At 39.1% G+C, this 19,514-nt stretch overlaps 1 protein-coding gene across 3 annotated transcripts in view; it reads left to right on the forward strand.

Moving 5' to 3' along the window:
• Positions 1–19,514, forward strand: part of LOC106877905 (equilibrative nucleoside transporter 3) — a 46,656-nt gene that overhangs the window by 7,602 nt on the left and 19,540 nt on the right. For all 3 annotated transcript variants that reach the window (XM_089360497.1, XM_089360496.1, XM_014926956.3), the window contains 5 exons: positions 7,004–7,105; positions 10,375–10,456; positions 12,504–12,652; positions 13,781–13,875; positions 16,286–16,336. In XM_089360497.1, coding sequence (XP_089216623.1) covers positions 7,056–7,105; positions 10,375–10,456; positions 12,504–12,652; positions 13,781–13,875; positions 16,286–16,336 — 427 coding nt within the window. In that variant the 5' untranslated portion in view covers positions 7,004–7,055. The remainder of the gene's footprint in view (positions 1–7,003; positions 7,106–10,374; positions 10,457–12,503; positions 12,653–13,780; positions 13,876–16,285; positions 16,337–19,514) is intronic.

The raw sequence follows: 19,514 nt of genomic DNA on the forward strand, positions 1-19,514 counted from the left end.
TTATCCCTTAGTTCTGTTCTCATATTTGTTTTGCCCTGAGTCAAGAGGGTAGCTGCTGAATGACCCAATGTCTGGCAACAGGACTCTGCACCACGCCACACAAGCAGGAGAATCCAGTTGTGGTTGTCAGACAATTTCTGCAACCACATCACCCCTAACATTTGGCCACCTAACTCCTCACACTGCAACCCCCTTGATTATTATGTGTGGGGTGCAGTTGAGCAAGAGACCAATAAAACTCCTTGTAACACCAAAGATGAACTGAAGGCAAGGATTATGGCTGCATTCACCAACTTGTGTGTGTGTGTGTGTGTGTGTGTGTGTGTGTAGCTCTATACACTTTGTTGGTTAGTTGGTGTTCAGAAGGGCATCAAGCCATAAAACCCCTGGCAAAACACACACAAGTCTGGTGTTGGCTCCTGACAAACTGTCCAACCCATTTGATATTGCTGCACCTTTTGAGTGTCCATAGCTTACACCAGGTACATTGTCTGGAGTTTCTACCCATGCCTTTCCTACAGATCAAGCAGGGCCATCTACCTGAGTGGGGTTGGGATTGGACAGCCTTCCTACTTACTAAGACTTTGTTATGGCTAAGTAAACCCTAAGGCCCTTCGATTCTAGACCTTGCTTCCACACCCTAAACTTTGTCTCCAGTTCTGACCGTGACTTGGCTATTAGAGCAGGGTCATCAGCATAGAGGAGCTCCCAGGGGCAGCCTGTCTTGAATTCCTTTGTTATTGCCTGGAGGACTATAATGAACAAGAGGGGGCTGAGGATCGATCCTTGGTAAACCTCTACTTCTACTCGGAATACTTCACTATACTTGTTGCCAACCCTCACCTCATTGACAGCTTCTACAGCTCTCAGTAACCACCCGTCTATTCCCAGTTCCCGCATTGACCATCAAATAATGGATCAGGGGACCCTGTCGAAGGCTTTCTCCAAGTCAACAAAAGCCAACTACAAAGGTTTATCTTTGGCTTGAAATTCACTCTTTGTTACAGAACTATTGATAGCGAGAAAATCTTTAGATTTTAAACTATTCATGGTGAAAGTTATTTTAGTGAAAAGACATTCATTAGTGTTCTGCTAAGTCCAAGGCCAAGACAGGGAACAATTCACTTTCTCATACATTATCTAAAAAACAAAAAAATCAGCAATATAAGAACTGATAAAAACTGATTTTACTCAAAGTTGTATTGATAATTTTATCATTTGATAATTTGATAATTGTATTGATAATTTTATCATTTACAAGGTAATACATTGTTGTGCTGATAATTCTGATTGCTTGTAGCAATGGTGTTAATGATAATTTTGGTAAGGTTAATTATAAAACTGATATGAACGATAGTAACATTTATATAATGATTTTAGAAATTAATAGTGATAACTAGCAGAAATACCCGGCGTTGCCCGGGTTAAAGAGAATAATGAAATCGAAAAGCGCTGTCTAGACTACGCAACCCTCAACTGTTAGTAGCTACGATACCATATTTCTACATTAATAACTCTCCAATCCATGCCAGCATGGAACATAGATATTAAGTGGAATGCTAGAAGAAAGTTTTCAACTCATATGTATATAAAGTAAATACACGTAATTCAGAAACACGTTTTTGTGTATCTTATTTCGTAACCAAACAAACAGGTACAGATTATAAATAATGAAAGGCCAATTTTGGTGATTCATTTGACAGAGGTAGTAGAGAGACAATGCGATGATAAATCTGAGGTTGGATCTTGAAAGTTTGGATGAATGCTGCCTCAGTTAAATCTCTTGTGGTTCCAAATGATGTCATTTGTAGTACAGCGTCGTATTGTCTAATTTTGTTTTGCAAATGTTAGGAATCTTGGTCAGTTGATGATAACAGTTTCTTCAATAGCTCTGGAGGTTGGGGATTGTGGAATTGTTGGGAATGTTTTTAACTTTGGTGTTATATGTATTGCTTGAATTTCTTTGACATATGAAATATATGTATTTTCACTGGGTTTGTAAAAGAGAGTTGTGTAGTTCTCGAGTTTTAGGGATTCACACAGACAGACAGACACACATTCTCATCTTTATATATAGAGATATATATATACACACACACACACACACACACGCACCCAAACACACGTATATATATGTATATATGTATATCAATATAAATATATGAAAGTCAATGAAGTTTCGTTAAAGGAGGTGATCATGTACATACTTTCTTGCTGTTGTGATTATAACACCTCGTTGTAAACAATGTTCCTTGTTTTCCCTTGTGGAGCATATGCAAATAGGTTTTTTTTTGCTGCCCACTCTTGAGCAGCCAACATACAGTTGTCCATGTGAGAAGCGGGGCTCTTCCAAGAGAAGACCAGCTACAGACAGTGCTCATCTGTTATGTTCGGGTTAAAATTTCATCAACATCAAAAATATATGAATTTTCATGGGAGTTATGGCCGTTATGCATAAAATATAATTTCCAAATTGCAGACAAAATTTACAATCGATAAATGTCTTAGAACAACCAGTCTCTCATATGGGAAGGCCTTGAAATCAATGTTACCAACTGGGGACTATGTGTGTCGCAGTGATAATAAAAAGACTCAAAGGAGGTCTGCAACAAAATAATTTTACTCAACACTTTGCAAGTGAATCAGTGGAGGCAAAGATGTGTCTCATTTACTTGACAATTTATGCACCACATTGCAGAAATCACAATGTAAGTATATCTGAAAGGATAGTCTTACACTGTTGTACCGTTGAATTACAAATAATGCTCATCTGTTATGTTCGGGTTAAAATTTCGTCAACATCAAAAATATATGAATTTTCATGGGAGTTATGGCCGTTATGCATAGAATGTAATTTCCAAATTTCATAAAGATCCATTCAGTACTTTTGACGTAGTTTTGGATAAGAAAACAAATGACTAATGTGTGTGTTTGTGTCCATGTGTATGTGTGTGATGGGTGTATATATGTATAGATATATGTATGTATGTATGTATATATGTGTACATATTACATGTACATCTATATATATATATATATACATCTACACATATGTATACATATACATGTATGCATATATATCTATATCTATATATATATCTATACATATACATCTATATATATACATATATATCTCTCTCTCTTTCTCTCTCTCTTTCTCTCTCTCTGAAAGTATCTGTCATTACAGTATCGAAATTTGATTGTTTCAGTTAGTGGAATAGTTTCATTTTTAAAGTGAAAGTATTTGACAGTGTTTTTGTTTCACTTTTGACACGTAATACTTAAATAGTGGAGGAGATATTATGTTGCCGTGGGCTCGAACTCTGCAAGAAGTTAAAAAATTTTTTTGATTAAAACACAACTGGAACCCTAAGTAAGGCACCTGTAAAATTTGAATAAAATTGGTTGCGTAGTTCTCGAGTTTTAGGGATTCACATACACACACAGACAGACACACGTTCTCATTTTTATATATATAGATTATGGTGATAAAGGTAGTAATGTTATGATAAATTGATTTATGCTAGCATGGAAAGCGGACGTTAAACGACGATGATGATGATGAATGATGTACTAGATTAACCGAGTTCAAGGTACCTGAAAAACTGCTTATCTCAGGAACCTGTGGTCCAATTTATGCAAAACTTGTTTTATTCCATTTGTTTTCACATTTCAGGGGTATTTTCAGAGTATTCTCCCTTTATTAAATTACAGACAAGCACCCAAGCAATCACAGAGTTTTAGTAATAAATTGATAAAATGCATTTTTTTCCCTGGAAAATGTCCCAAAACTCACCCCGGATCCTATGAGCAAAGCTGGACTACCCATAAGCTAATTTTGTCCCTGACACTCACTATTAGAGACTAGTTTTAATCCAAATGGCCTCTACTGTCTAAGATCATCATCATTTAACATCCCTTTTCCATGCTGGCATGGGTTTGGCTTGAGTTGGATGGTTTGACAGACGCTGGCAAGCCAGAGAGCTGCAACCAGACTCCAGCTGTCTGCTTTGACTTGGCTGGATGCCCTTCCTAATGCCAACCACTTTACAGAGTGTAGACTGGGTGCATTTATGTGGCACCAGCACCCACGAGCCCACAAAGTTAGGAATGATCAGCTGAAGAGGGATGCAAAGTACAAGCTGTATGCATGAACAACCATGATTTTTACTTAGCTTGACCTGTCTTCTCCAGCAAACCACCAGGAGAGTCTCAATCTGCTGTCATCCCCTTTCTGAGTCCCAACATTAGAAGATCCTTTCTCACCACTTCATCTTCCTGGATCTACCCCTTCTACATATTCCCTCCACAGTTAGAGATTGGCACTTTTTGATGCGTCTGTCTCCATTCATACACATTACATGACCATACCAACACGGTCTTCTCTCTTGCACATTACATCTGACGCCTCATATCCTCAATTTTTCTCTCAAATCACCGTGACAGCAGAGCATGCAGGCTTCATTTCTTTCAAGCCTTCGCATATCCTCAGTAATTACAGCCCATGTCTCATTACCATGTAGCATAGCTGTTCATACACAGGTATCATACAACCTGCCTTTCACTCTGAGGGTCAGGCCCTTCATCACCAACAGAAGTAGTGGCTCCCTGAACTTTTCCCAGCCTGCTCTTATTGTAGCAGCTACGCTTTCACAACTATCTCCTTCACTGCTAACATGGTCACCTAAGTAACAGACATTGTTTACTACTTCTAAGGATCCCCTCCCCACTGACATTTTTTCTACTTTCCTAGCATTTATTATTATTATTATTATTACTGCGGAAGTTGGAGGCTTTGAGGGGCGTCCCCCGTGATCTGGGATGTGGAAGGAGCATGTCTGCCTATGCCGACGACGTCACCGTGATGGTGTCGAGCCACAGGCATATTGACCTGATTGGCGAGACACTAAACGAGTATGAAGCGGTGACAGGTGCGAAAATTAACGCGGAAAAGTCAATGGGCTTGCAACTAGGCACCTGGAGGGGCAAGTCCATGCCGTCCAACAGCGTCGTGGGGCGCTGGACAGACGGACCCGTTAAACTGCTCGGGGTCTGGTTCGGTCCGGACCTCCAGTTGGAGAAAAACTGGGAAGAAGTGACGAACAGGGTGGCCAACCTCACCCAGAAATGGGCTGAGAGGAAGCTCTCCTTGAAAGGTCGAGCGGAGGTAGCGAATGCGTACATCGCATCCGTCATCTATTACCGTTTGACCGTCGTCCCTTGTCCCGACCGCTGGTTAACCAAGATGGTACGCTTGCTCTTCAACTTTTTGTGGAAGGGTCAGGTACCACTGGTCAGGCGCTCCATCTGCTGTCAACAGCCGCTGAACGGAGGCCTTGGCATGCCGTGGTTGCTGATGCGCAAACATGCGCTCAGGCTACGACATCTCAGGCGCTTCCTGGATGGTGAACAGGTGTGGTCGCCTTTCGTCAGACGCGATTTTCCGCAGCTCGTTTCTTTAACAGAGCTGCAATCCTGGATCAAACGTAGACCGAGAAAGGGCGCTTGGCACCTCGAGTGCCGCCAAGCTCTCACCGCTCTCAGTCAGGCCGGCAGTGCGATCTGTAGTAGATCCACTCTAGCTTTCTATAGAGGGTTAGTGGGAGAAAAGTGCGACGACGTTCTCGGGGAAACTCTAGGCGTCGAGGATAATCAGCTAAACAGTCTGTTCAGGAGAACTTTCGGGCCGGGGCCCATGGATAATTTCCAAAGGTCCCTCGCCTGGCAGTGCTACCGAGGTGCACTACCTGTTCGAGATAAACTCTACCGACATGGAAGTGCCGTCAACCGGGCCTGCCCGAGGTGCGCTCAGGACGACGAAACCGTTCTGCACGCACTCGTCTAGTGCCCGAGCATTGCTGACCTGTGGGTCTATATCGAACAGCTACTGTCACGTGTAGGACGGATCCGGCTATCAGCTGGATCCATCGTGAGAATTGACCCACCGACCTCCTTTAACCAGGAGGGCAAGGCAATTTTCCTATGCCTAGTGGCTGTAGCGAAAGAGGTGATATGGTGGACCCGTTTGAAAGGGTTAAAGACAGACACTTTCCTCTTTGGCCAAGGCCTCATCAACTTTTTCAAGTTCCACTTGAAAAGGAAGATGAGAGTAGAGAGGGAAGTGCTGTCTCATAGCAAATTCGTTGAAAGATAGGTGACTGTTGGAAAAATGGCCAGTATAAACGGACCAATTCTGAGAATACACCTGTAAAAAAAAAAAAAGGTAATGTAAAAGGAGAAAGGGCTCTATACCCCTTTCTTATTTTTTCTGACCAGGCTCCCGTGGTTTTATGGGTTTTTCCACGTGTAACCTTTCCTTTTTCGAAGCGCCTCCCCCTTTGGGAGTTCTACTTATTTATTTATCTATTTATTTATCTATTTATTTATTATATCTTTCTCCGTTTTCTTCCTCTGTTTAGACAAACTTTCCTACCTTTTCGGACAAAACCTTTTGTAACCTTCGTCCTGTCTTTGTCCTTACATGTTTTTAATTGATATTAGCCCTTGTGGCCAATAAAACGAATTAATTATTATTATTATTATTATTATTATTATTATTATTATTATTTGTAATGTACTGCTAGACAACTTTACATATTACATGCATTCACTTTATAGTATTCAAACTGGCATATCCAACCCAAATATTCTACCTGTTTTGTGTTCAAACTGGTCAGATCTGGCCTCTCATACCTACTTGACAATGTCATTCTAAAAATAAACAATCCCAGTCCTGAAATTTCAAAGCAACAAGATAATCTATGATTAATTCAAAACAATGTGAATAGATAAGCATTACATTCAACAGAATAAGCTGAATGCTAAACGGTTGATGCCCTAAAAAGATTTTTTTTCTTTTCCTGGATAATGTCTGCTGAAATTGGGTTGCATCTTTCATGTCCAGGTGTCTCTTATGCCATCAAATACAATCATATTAATTCCAAAATAATTTTCTTAAGATTTCACTTGATTTTCCTTTTTTTTTTTTGTCTTTGTTTTTCAGCTTTCCATTAATTTATATTAAGTGTAACAGAAAAGTTTGATCAAGATTAAAGATGGAAGAAACGGAGTCTTTAATCAACCAAGACTACATACCTATTGACAAGTAAGTAGAAAAATAATTCCTTTCTGTCGTTAATCATTTAACTAATTAACCTATCAAGTGTTTCTTTAATTATTCAGCCATTCATTCAATCAGCTAAGTTCTTCCATCATTTGAAACCTCATCAGTGTTGCCCTCAGGATTCTGATGAACTGAACTGATTGATTGATCAACCGCACAATTAATCCAACAGTCAATTAGTTAATTACTTAAATGATTAACTAGTTGACTAATAACAACTGTTTCAAATAACTGTTTGAAGGGCATCAATTTTAGGGGAAAGAGATAGTTGATCACATTGATCCCCAGTGCACAGCTGGTACTTATTTTACAGACCTGGATGAAAGTAAAATTTAAACTCAGAACATAAATCTAAATGAAACACCATTAAACATTTTGTCTGGCATTTTAATAATTGTGTCTGCTTGCCGCCTTCAGGTGACTAATCATAAAACAGGAAGTGAAACAGAACTAGTTCATGTGCTACTTATTAAGGATAATGATCCTTCAAAACAGGACCCCTTATCTTGGTTTGATTAATATTTATATAGGCACAAAGGGAAAGCTTGCTTTCTCTTCACATGGTCCCAGGTTCAGTTCTGCTGCTTGCCACTTTGGGTAGGGGTCTCCTGTTCTAGCCCAGTGCCAATTAAAAAGTTGTGAGCCAGTTTCATTGAAAGAAGCCCATCATGTGTGTGTGTATATACACACATATATATATATATACATAAATATGGGTATGTGTGCACACACACACACTTGGAAAATTTCATTATGTATATTTCAACAATCTTTTACTGATGAAAAAATATCCAGATATAAACCAATTGAAAATACTGCATGGAAATAGCAATGAATCTGTTCCAACAAAGCAGAAATTATTACAGAAATAATAAATAAATCTTTTTTTCACTATTTGTCAATTTAAATGTTGGTTGGTTGGTTGGTTTGGTTTCTTTAGTCCCACTTTCTGCCATAATCGAAAGAGAAAGATCATCTGTGTGTGTGCATAACTGTGCATATGCATGTGCAACTCTGTGTGTATGTGATTGTGTTTCTCTCTACCAAATCCACTCACAAAGCTTTGGTTGGTTTGGGTCTATAGTAGAAGACACTTGTCCAAGGTGCCATGCAGAGGGACTGACTGAACCTAGAACCATCTGGATGGAAAGCAAATTACCACACAATCACACATACACACACACAGAGAATTGCACATGCAAATGGAAGCAGAGAAAAAGTGGATGTGAAAACAATGATGACTCCATTGCAAATCTTTTGGTTTTGTTCCTGAAATCTGTCCCGGTTAGTTATATAAATCTGAGCAAACTTGGTTTATACTCAATAACACCAATTAATAATTAGGTCATTACAAATTTATTTTTAATTACTTTTCCCAGTATACAATCATTAATAATAGCTAATGTAACGAGGTTAATTATATGGGTGGGTGTTGTTTAGCCTCAGTTTAAGCTTTATCTCATAGATCTGTGATCAAAGACATTCCGACTGTGACCATCCTCTATTGTTTCTTATGCAAGAAAACTCAGGACCTGATTGTCTAATGTGGTGATTTAAAGGAAGTTTGACTGCTATTTCTAACAGATTAAGTACCTTTCTTTCATTGGACACTAAACTCTGCTTGCGAAGACCTGTTGAGGCAAGTGAAATTGAAATCAAATTCGATGACAGCACCGCATGACTGGCATCCGTGCTAGTGGAACGCTAAGAGCACCATCTGAGCATCATCGTCACCTGGGCTGCTGACTGGCCCCCATGCCGGTGACATGTAGAAAGCACTGCCTTACTGGCACTTGTGCTGCTGGTGTGTGGAAAACATTCGAGCGAGGGCATTGCCAGTGCCACTGGACTGACTCCTGTGCAGGTGGCACGTAAAAAACACCATTTGAGCATGGCCGTTGCCAGTACTGTGTGACTGGCCCTCGTGCCGGTGGCATGTAAAAGCACCCACTACACTCTTGGAGTGGTTGGCGTTAGCAAGGGCATCCAACTATAGAAACTCTGCCAGATCAGATTGGAGCCTGGTGCAGCCATCTGGCTCACCAGTCCCCAGTCAAACCATCCAACCCATGCCAGCATGGAAGGCGGATGCTAAACAAGGATGATGATGATGATGATATATATATATATATATATATATATATATATATATATTTGGCACACACACACACGCACAGCCACTGCTTGACAACCAGGGTTGGTTTTATTTGTGTCCCTGTAACTTAGCAGTTTGGTAAAAGAGACTGAAATAAGTCCTAGTATCAATTCATTCGACTAAATATTCTTCAAAGCAGTGTTGCCCCAGCATGGCCGCAGTCTGAAACAAGTAAAAGAATAAAAGAAAGAGCAGAAACTAGTGACCAGAAGCTTGTTGTATCTATGTGGGTATTGTCATCATCACCACCACCATTTTAAGTGCTTTTTTCCATGCAGTCATGGATTGGGCAGGTTGTCATGTTCCAAGTCATTTCTATCCAAATATTCTTTTATATTCACCTTCTTGTAACTTGAAGGCTCACACACACTGACAACACCTTGTCACCACCATCTCTTTTCTCTCTTTCTATCTCCGGGTAATCCTGCATCTCCTTTTCAGCATCCTACCTGTTTGTGTCTCCCTGCAACACTTGACATTAAAGTCGTTTCCCTCAATGCTACATGACCACTTGGTTGAGGCGGTGGTGGGGGGTCTTGTGAGTTATTTGGTAACATTGCTCTTGTTGTGGTTGGCATTAAGAAGGACATCCAGCCATAGTAGAAACCAGAAGCAAACATTACAGCTCCACGCAGTCCTCTCTGACTTGGTCAGATCTTGTGAAACTCTCCATTCCAGACATGTTTCTGTTTTTTGATGGCTTAGTTCCAGTTATTCCACAATATAATTATATTTTTATCCTTTGATAAACAGAAATTTACCAAAATGCCCCACAAGCATTAGATGTGGGCAGCCTTCAACATTTTCTATCCCAAAGGTTTTTTTAAACCCAACATTTATTTACTGGCTATAGTTTATAGCTCTCTCTGCTTGGAGTTCTACAGTTAAAAACAAATTATTACATAAATATATGTCTAAAGGCAAAAATTCAAAAATATGAACAGATTGTTTTTCTATATATGTGGGTTCAAATGTGTATTTCTACTTGTGCAAGTGTATGTTTATGTTTGTGAGGTTTTTTTTTTTTTTGTATTATATTGTTTTCTCTGTCTCTCATATTAATCTGATATTTGCTTTTTTTTATTATCTTTTTCAGATATCATTTGGTTTATATAATAACTTATTTGTTAGGGGTTACCACTCTCTTGCCATGGAACTTTTTTATCACAGGAGAAAAGGTTTGTTTATTTGTTTGTTGTTGCTATTGTTACTGTTGTTGCCAGGATTTCATACTTGATACTTAGCTTCATATAATCTCTTGGGTGTGTTTTTAATTAATGGTGGGTGAGTGAGTGAGTGTATGTATGTGTGTGTGTGTGTGTGTGTGCGCGCGCGTGCGTGGGCGTGTGTGTGTGGATGTACGCATGCATGTGCATAGCAGTGTTCCAACTCAAATTCAGTAATGTAAGCTAATGAAAAACTCATTAATTATATTAAGTATTCCTGTAATACTGTAATTACTGAGTCTAGATAATTCAGGAACATGACCATGTGCATCTCTGTACTTATTGACATTGTAAAAAACCATTAGTTCCTTTTTGTCTGTTAATCCTGACTGCTTGTCCACTTAGTTGTATATTTAACCCTTTTTTTTTTATCAATGTACCTGATATCACATCCAGTTCTATCAGACAAACTTCCTGGTTAAAGTAAATTTAAACTTCTTCAACCACCAGCTTTAATAATCCTTTCTATTCGGTCATCCCATAAATAATGTGGTTTTTTTATACTTCTTTTATTTTTGAAAATTAAGATAAAGTTCTTTTTTAATGTAAAATATTCTCTCCTTCATTTTCTACAATGTTCTTCCATCTTTCTGGTAGACTTGCAAGACCCCTCTTCCAAAATTCACTTGTCTGTGACAAAAAATATTCCTTCAATACTGTTCCGACCTTGTCTACAGAATTCATATTTTTTCCATCCAAATGATTTGGAAGACTGCAGAATAAATGATAATCAGATGGGGCAATGTCTGGCAAATATGGTGGGTTTCGGCTTCATTTCCCATTCAAACTGTTCCAGGCAGTTTGGGTTTAGCAATCTTAAAAGAAAACCAAACTAAGAAAAGAGCAAACCTTACTAACCTATTCATCCTGAAGAGAGCTTAGAGACACAATGAACGGGTTGTGTCTGAGGTCCCTAACCGTTAACTGTGGGGTTGAGAATATGGGATCATTTATACTGTTAGAGTAAATATTTTTTCTGCTAACCTCCTCAGCAGGAGAGTGCATATGTGCTAGCTGTATTTTTTGTCTTTCAGGTAGATTGAGGACAGCTAGAAACTGCATTTTATTTTTAAGGGTTTGGTCTGGAGGAAATGGTTGTATTCATGGCTTCTGCAGGCTCCTTAACCCTTTTGTTACTATATCTCTGTTGAGATGCTCTGTGTTTCTTTCAATTAATTTTGAATGTAACAAAGAATTTAGTAAAATAACTTTGTTATCATTAAGCTAGTGTTAGGAACATAAATTGTGACTAAGGTTTGGTGGAAGATTTTAATTCAGAACTTATGAAAACAAGACATTTAGTACTCCAGAGCCAGAGGCAGTTTCAGGCAGGTGGGTATCAAAAGGGTTAAGCAAAGCTTAACAGCTTCAGGAAAAAAAGGGGCAGGGGATGGATTCCAGAGGGGTGGTTTTGGAATGTAAAGAGTGTGTTTTGACTGAAAGAATTGATACACTCATCATCATCGTTGTTTAATGTCCACCTTCCATGCTGGCATGGGTAGGACGTTTGAATGCTTGGTCATGTACTCAGTAAGAGGTACTGAGTTTCATATAATCAATGGCCAAACATGTTGTGTGAGTACAGTTGTATGGTTGTGTGTTTTTTAGAAGTTTATTTCACAGCTACAAGATGCAGCAGAAAAATCTCCTTGTTTCACCATTCTTAATAAACTTTACAACAGCAAACATACAGTGGGCACCAGTCCCAACCATGTTTGTATGAGTAAATAATAAACGGTAAAATAGTAGCTCACCAGTCCTCAGTCAAATCGTCCAACCCATGCTAGCATGGAAAGCGGACGTTAAATGATGATGATTTTTATTATTATTATTATTATTATTATTATTATTATTATTATTATTATTATTATTATTATCATTATTACAAGGGTTTATCTTAAAATGTGCTTTTAAGATAAATTCTTATAAATTGCCCGATTTATTTTTGCCTTAACAATGGCAACTTTTTAACAATTCTTTTTCTCTTTGTATTTTGCAGTATTTTCACTTCAAGTTAAGAAACACGACACTGCCCAGCAATACATCATATGTTACACCATTGCAACACTACTTTGAAAGTTCCCTTGCAGTTTCAGCAACAATCGCAAATGTCCTTTGTAATATAATTGTAGTAATAATTGTTAAACGGTAAGTTTATATCAGAACCATTTATAATATCTCTGGCACCAAGATTGCTACTAGTCATGATAATTTGACTATACTTTACCCAAAGTTTGTTATCATGTACCTGACAACTATATTTAACCTTTTTTAGTGCAGAAATCAAACAAATCTTCTCAAACTTTCATTACCCTTCACTGCAAAAAGCAGTTCTATACACCAATCTATCTTTTGTTGAGGAATGTTATTTTTGAAACTATTTCCTGTTGAGATATGTCAAGTTTATTGAGGCAATGTGACTTGCAGAAAATACCAGTGTTATGTTTTACTAAATACTTAACATCATTATTGAAATAACTATAAATTTTAATTTTGCAGTTAAAAGATTCTCTTTCAATACCTATTTACCTGAGACTGCTCTTGAATTTTCAAATTTTTTTGTTTAAAAGTGATCTAAGTTAAACCCTTTCATCAAAATTTCTTGTTGTTTCAAATACCATCTTTAATCCAATAATGGATTAAAAGCAACAGCTGTCTACAAGGGCTAATGCGCTCAAGAAGTTAACTGCCATTAATCTTAATCTATAAATTGAGTTCAAACCTCCTCATTAATACTTTTGAGTCTAGCATTGCTGGTCTTCTTAGCAGCTCCTGCAACTAGTTGTTCTCTCTCAGAAGAGAACTTCCTTGAAAAGTGAGAGGACCACCCAAGTGGGCTTAAATAAAGTCATAGTTGACTGTATTCAGAAAAAAACAGACAGGTGCCATTTTGTCCCTAAGTTTAGGGGCACATCAAAGAGACTTCAAAATGACTGTTGTTTCCCAGCCACTTCTAGGTTGATTTATGTGAATTTCAAATCACCAATACTTGACAGGTATGTAATTATATTGTTTCCAGAAGAATAAAAGACAAAGTTAATCTCAGTAGGATTCGAACTCAGAATATAAAGACTGCAAATATTTTGTCTGAAACTCTAAAGTTTCTGTCAATCCACCATATTGTTCTTGTTGTTGTAGCAGTGGTGGTGAAGCTAATAATCACGATGATCATCATCATCATCATCATCATCATCGTCATGGTGATAATAATGATCATGATGGTGGCAGTGGGGATAACAATAATAAACTATTTTCTTTTCTTCTCTTCTTTCTCAGAGTTGGCATGAAAACCCGCTTTATTACCTCATTCGTATCAATAATACTACTGCTTGGGTTGACTGTAAGTTTTGTGAAGGTCAATACAAACTCTTGTAAGTATCACTAAATTTTTATTTATAAAAAAAAAAGAAGCTTCTAATGTTTTTTCTCTCTCCTACATCCTACAGCTTGTGTGGTTAAAAGGTTTGTCCCTCAATCACATGGCTTTGGATTTTAGCTTCAACACCATTATACAACACACAGAGCAAGTATTTTATTTTATAGCCTCAAGTTGACCTGTACCTCATTAGTAAAATTTGGTTGGGGCAAATTGTACAGAAACCCATCACACACACACACACACACACCCTCTTTTCTAAAATGTGACTCCTTTACAGCAATAAAACATGTTCTGCTCTTCCCCCTTTTTTCATCTATTTATCCCTCATCTCCTAGCATAAAGCTTCCCAGTCAGGGGTCATAGTCTTGCAAGTTGCATGATGACATCATTAGGGCTGGTGGCATGGAAAAAGCTCTCAGTACATACTGTGAAGTGATTGGCATTAGGAACACCCGCAATAATCATGCCAAAGCAGACAATGGAGCCTGATGCCATCCTTGGGCCCATTAGGTCCTGTCAAACTTCCTAGCCCATGCCAGCATGGGAGATGGCCATTAAATGATGATTTTATATATAAAAAATATATGTGTGTATATGAGGTGCAAGTGTGGCTGTATAGTTAAGAAGTTTGCTTCTTTCTGCCTCCATCTGATTCATCATGCAAGAATAGAAGGGGGGGGTTCATTAAAATGATGATGTGGTCCAGTCTCACTGCATAGAACCTTGGGGCAAGTGTCTTCTACTATAACTTGAGACTGATTAAAGCTTTGTGAGTGGAACTGGTAGAAGGAAACAGAAAGAAGCCCATCTACTATATGTAGATGGGCTTCTTTCTGTGTGTGTGTGTGTGTGTGTATAGGGAAAATTATAGCTTTATTAGCAGAGATACCTGACGTTGCTCAGGATTAAAATGGTATAGCTTGTATATATATATATATATATATATATATATATATATATATATTACAGTTATGCTGAAACAGGTGATACAAAAAGGTGCAGCATTGACGACAAAACATTTGTGGAGGAAATGCTAAAGCTTTGCATAAACAACAATTTGAGTTTAACACACCAATTTGGACAGAATTATCATTTTTTTAAAGAATAGGATGGATCATATCTGAAAGCATTCCAGATGTTGTAAAAAACAAATTTGTACGCGGTCCGTTTTGGAGAGCTATTCTATTGGACCACTGTGTAATCTAGCATGCTAAAGGATTTCTAAATGATTCAGCATTAAGTGCTGCAGCATGTCTTTGCTGATCTTGAGAAAGCGTCATCTCCCTTCTGTCTTGGGACTCCATCAGATGTGCTGCAGTTGAAAACTAGAAATACATATTACGGCACCAATGCCAACGTCGTCTCCTTCATTGGACACTAAACTCTGCTTGCGAAGACCTGTTGGGGCAAGAGAAATCGAAATCGTAATTGAATCAAATTCGATGACTGGCACCTGTGCCAGTGGAGCACTAACAGCACTGTCTGAACGTGATCATTGCCAGAGCAGCTGTCTGGCTTCCGTGCCTGTGACCCGTAAATAGCACCATTTGAGTGTGATCGTTACCAGTGTCGCTTTACTGGTACTTGTGCTGGTGGCACGTTAGAAAATCATTCGAGTGAGGTCGTTGCCAGTGCCACCGGACTGGCTCGTGTGCAGGTGGCACATAAAAAACACCATCTTGAGCGTGGCCATTGTCAGTACCGTGTGATTGGCCCTCGTGCCGGTGGCACGTAAAAGCACCCACTACACTCTCTGTGCTCTTGATCCTGAGCACTTCTCTTCCAGTTCTCAGGGTCAATATCTCATTTTTTGAAGTTGACTTTCAGGACATTTTTGAATCCTTTCTTTTGCCCTCCACTTCTTTGTTTTCCTTCTTTTGGCTGGAAGTAGAGAAGCTGCCTTTAGTGGGCAATCGTTGTCCATCCAGACAACATGACCAATCCATCTCAGCTCTTTCTGGACGATGATAGCTTCAATGGAAGTTATGTTGGCTTCTTCTAACACACTGATTTTTGTTCTTCTTTCTTCCCGCTTTATGTTCAGATTACTTTCAGGGCAGCATTGGTGGTACTTTTTGAGGGCTTTGAGATTTTGTTTTGGGATCTTAAGCAGGCAAGATTGAAAAACTTGCTATTAGTTTAATAAATAATTTCAATTCCTGATGGGATATTACCCTTCATCATTTCATTGATGGTGCCAATGAGGATAGTGAAAAGTGTGGGAGCTATGATGCAGCCTTGTTTTACTTCTCTTCTTATAAACATTGATACAAAAACTGAAAACTGGTTCTTTATGAAAAAGCCCTGTGAGTTATTTGTTCTGTGTGAAATTGCAGACACTTCCTTATCATTCTTGCCATTAGATATGCATTAAAACTTGTTTTGAATATTTTCTATTGCAGATCAAACTGCATTCTTCGTCATCGTTCTCTTGACAATAATATTTCTAAGTGGTGAGTATTTTTTTGTTATCTCATGTTTGTTTATCTGTGGGAAAACGAGCTAGCTTTATACCATCATCATCATCATCACCACCACCTTAATCATTTAGCATCTGTATTCCATGCTGGTATAGATTGGATGGTTTGACAGAATCCAACCATCCAAACGACTGTGTCAAACTCCTTTTGTCTGTTTTGGTATTGTTTCTATGGTTGGATGCGCTTCCCAATCACAGCCATCTTACAGAGTGAGTGGGTGTTTTCTCGTATCACCAACAGTAATGCAGTTGCCAAGTAGCTTTTGTAAGACATGACTTCTTGGTTGAGGGAGATGGCTTTATGCCAGGTGTTGAAAGGCAGGTGGATAACAGAGGCCCAATTGGGAAAGGAGAGAAGAAGCTAGTAATGAGATGCCAGAACATACCGTCAAGGTACAGAAAGGTGAATGTGATGGGGATGGCGATAGAAGAACAAGTGAAGGGTATAGGGACAGGGGATGAGGTAAGTTTGTATGAATGTGAGGTGAGCATCAGTTGAGTGGAAGTAGGGCAGAAATCAAAGGTATGTAAGAGTGAAAAATGTGTATGTATATATATATATCATCATCATCATCATCATCGTTTAACATCCACTTTCCATGCTGGCATGGGTTGGACGGTTTGACTGAGACCTGGCAAACCTGGAAGCTGCACCAGGCTCCAATCTAATCTGGCAAGGTTTCTATAGCTGGATGTAGAAACCTTGCTACTATACTCCAAGAGTGTAGTGAGTACTTTTAATGTGCCACCAGCACGAGAGCTAGTCAGATGGCACTGGCATCAACCATGCTTAAATGGTGCTTTTTACATGCCACTGACATTGGAGCATCGACCATGCTTGAATGATGGTTTCTATGTACCACTGGTACAGGTGCCAGTCAGGCACAACTGACATTGGCTACAACTACAATTTCGCTTGACTCAACAATTGAAGGGTAGTTTTAAACTGGCTGATTATTATTATTATCAATAATATTAATACGCTAACTTTTTGTTTTTGTACGAACCTGTTGTGTGCGTCGCATTTCCTTCAAAGTGGCAAAGCGAGGAGGACAGAAAGGAAGTAAGAGAGGGAGAGAGAGTGAAAGAGACAGTGAGTGGTGACGGCGTTTGTTTTATGTTTTTAAATGTTTCAGAGAAGACACAAGTGAGAGAGGAAGAGAAAAAGTGAGAGAGAGAGTGAAAGACACACTGTGTGGTGTTCGTTTTGTGTTTTTAAATATTAATCACATTGCAAGAGAGGTAGATACATAGATACACATTATTAAATCAAAAGCAGGAGAGAAGAGGGACACAAAGGAAGAGAAAGAGACAATAGATACATAAATCCAAAAGTTCATAGATAGACACAGCAAATATTGGATGTTAATTTCACTCTTCGTTAACCGCACGAGCATAAAATTAACTCACAATAACGAAGAGGAGGTTCAGAACTATCCATTTGCATTCATAAACCCACTCACTCCATCCGGTATGCCTCCTCATCGCCTCAACTTAAAAGTAGGGGCTACTATAATGCTGCTCAGGAATCTTTCGATCAGTCAAGGATTATTCAATGGAACTCGTATGAAAGTGCAAAGACTTCATGAACATTGTGTAGAGGCATCATTGGTAACAGGCTCCAACAGAGGCCGTACAGTTCTAATCCCCAGAATTAGACTTAGCCCAAGTGATGCAAATATTGCATTCACATTAAACAGACTTCAGTTTCCACTTCGACTTGCATATTCAATGACAATTAATAAGGCTCAAGGGCAAACATTTGAAAGAATTGGAATACATTTGCCTCAACCGGTATTTTCTCATGGCCAATTATATGTCGCATTTTCAAGAGCACGAGCTATGAACAATATCAAAGAAAGAGTTGTGACACTCAATTGGGATAACAGACGAGGCCAAAAACGTGGTGTGACATACACACAAAATATTGTCTACCATGAAGTACTGTGAGGAAGACCACCACACCAGCCAGTCCATCATTATACATCCACATTACACCTTTAAGATTGGGGAACCAGTTAGGGGCCGGCTGGATCTCCCTTGACATACCAGCAAACCACAAAATTGCACCAGCCAGCATCACCACTACCTCCAAGCCCATCATATATATGTGTGTTTGTCCCACCACCACCATTGCTTGACAACTGATGTTGGTGTGTGTGTCCCTGTAATTTAGCTGTTCAGCAAAAGGGACTGATAGAATAAGCACCTGGTTTACAGGGAATAAGTCCAGGTGTCAATTTCTTTGACTAAAGAGTGGTGTTCCAGTATGGCTACCGTCAAAATACTGAAACAAGTAAAAGAATAAAAGAATACCAGAAGAACGTTCCGCACCACTAAACCAAGAAAGTTCTTTGAATATGTACAATGCATTCTAAGGTTAAATAGTAATTCTGTTTACGTTTGTGTAACTGATATATTTTAGTCATTGGTGTTACATTACTTTCTATATTCTCTAACTGTCACAATATACTTTTCTAGGCCTCAATTTTTTTGTGGGGAGGGGGCCAGTTGATTAGATCAGCCCCAGTACATAACTGGTACTTAATTTATCAAACCCCAAAGGACGAAAGACAAAGTCGACTTTGGCAGAATTTGAACTCAGAACGAAAAGACAGATGGTCATAATATACAAACACTCCGAGAGTGTAGTGTGTGCTACAGTCAGGCACTACTGGCAACAGCCACGCTCAAATAGTGATTTTTATGTGCCACCTGCCCGAGCCAGTCCAGCGGCACTGGCAATGACCTTGCTCGAATGTTGTTTTTCATGTGCCACCGGCACAAGTGTCAGTAGAGCAACACTGGTAACGATCACACTAGAATGGTGCTTTTTCCATGTCATCGGTACGGGAGCCAGTCAGTGGCCCTGGCAACAATCACACTCCATTAGCACAGATGCCAATCATGTCAGTAGCTGGGGAAGGTGCACTGAAAGTGTAGCTGCCAGAATAAGAATAGCCTGGGCAAAGTTCAGAGAGCTCCTACCTCTGCTGGCGACAAAGGGACTCTCACTCAGAGTAAAAGGCAGACTGTATGACGCATGTGTACAAACAGCCATGCTACATGGCAGTGAAACATGGGCCGTGACTGCTGAGGACATGCGTAATATTGCAAGAAACAAAGCCAGTATGCTCCAATGGATGTGTAAT

The sequence above is a fragment of the Octopus bimaculoides genome, chromosome 11, assembly GCF_046866305.1.
Source record: "Octopus bimaculoides isolate indiv1 chromosome 11, ASM4686630v1, whole genome shotgun sequence".
Lineage (NCBI taxonomy): Eukaryota > Metazoa > Mollusca > Cephalopoda > Octopoda > Octopodidae > Octopus > Octopus bimaculoides.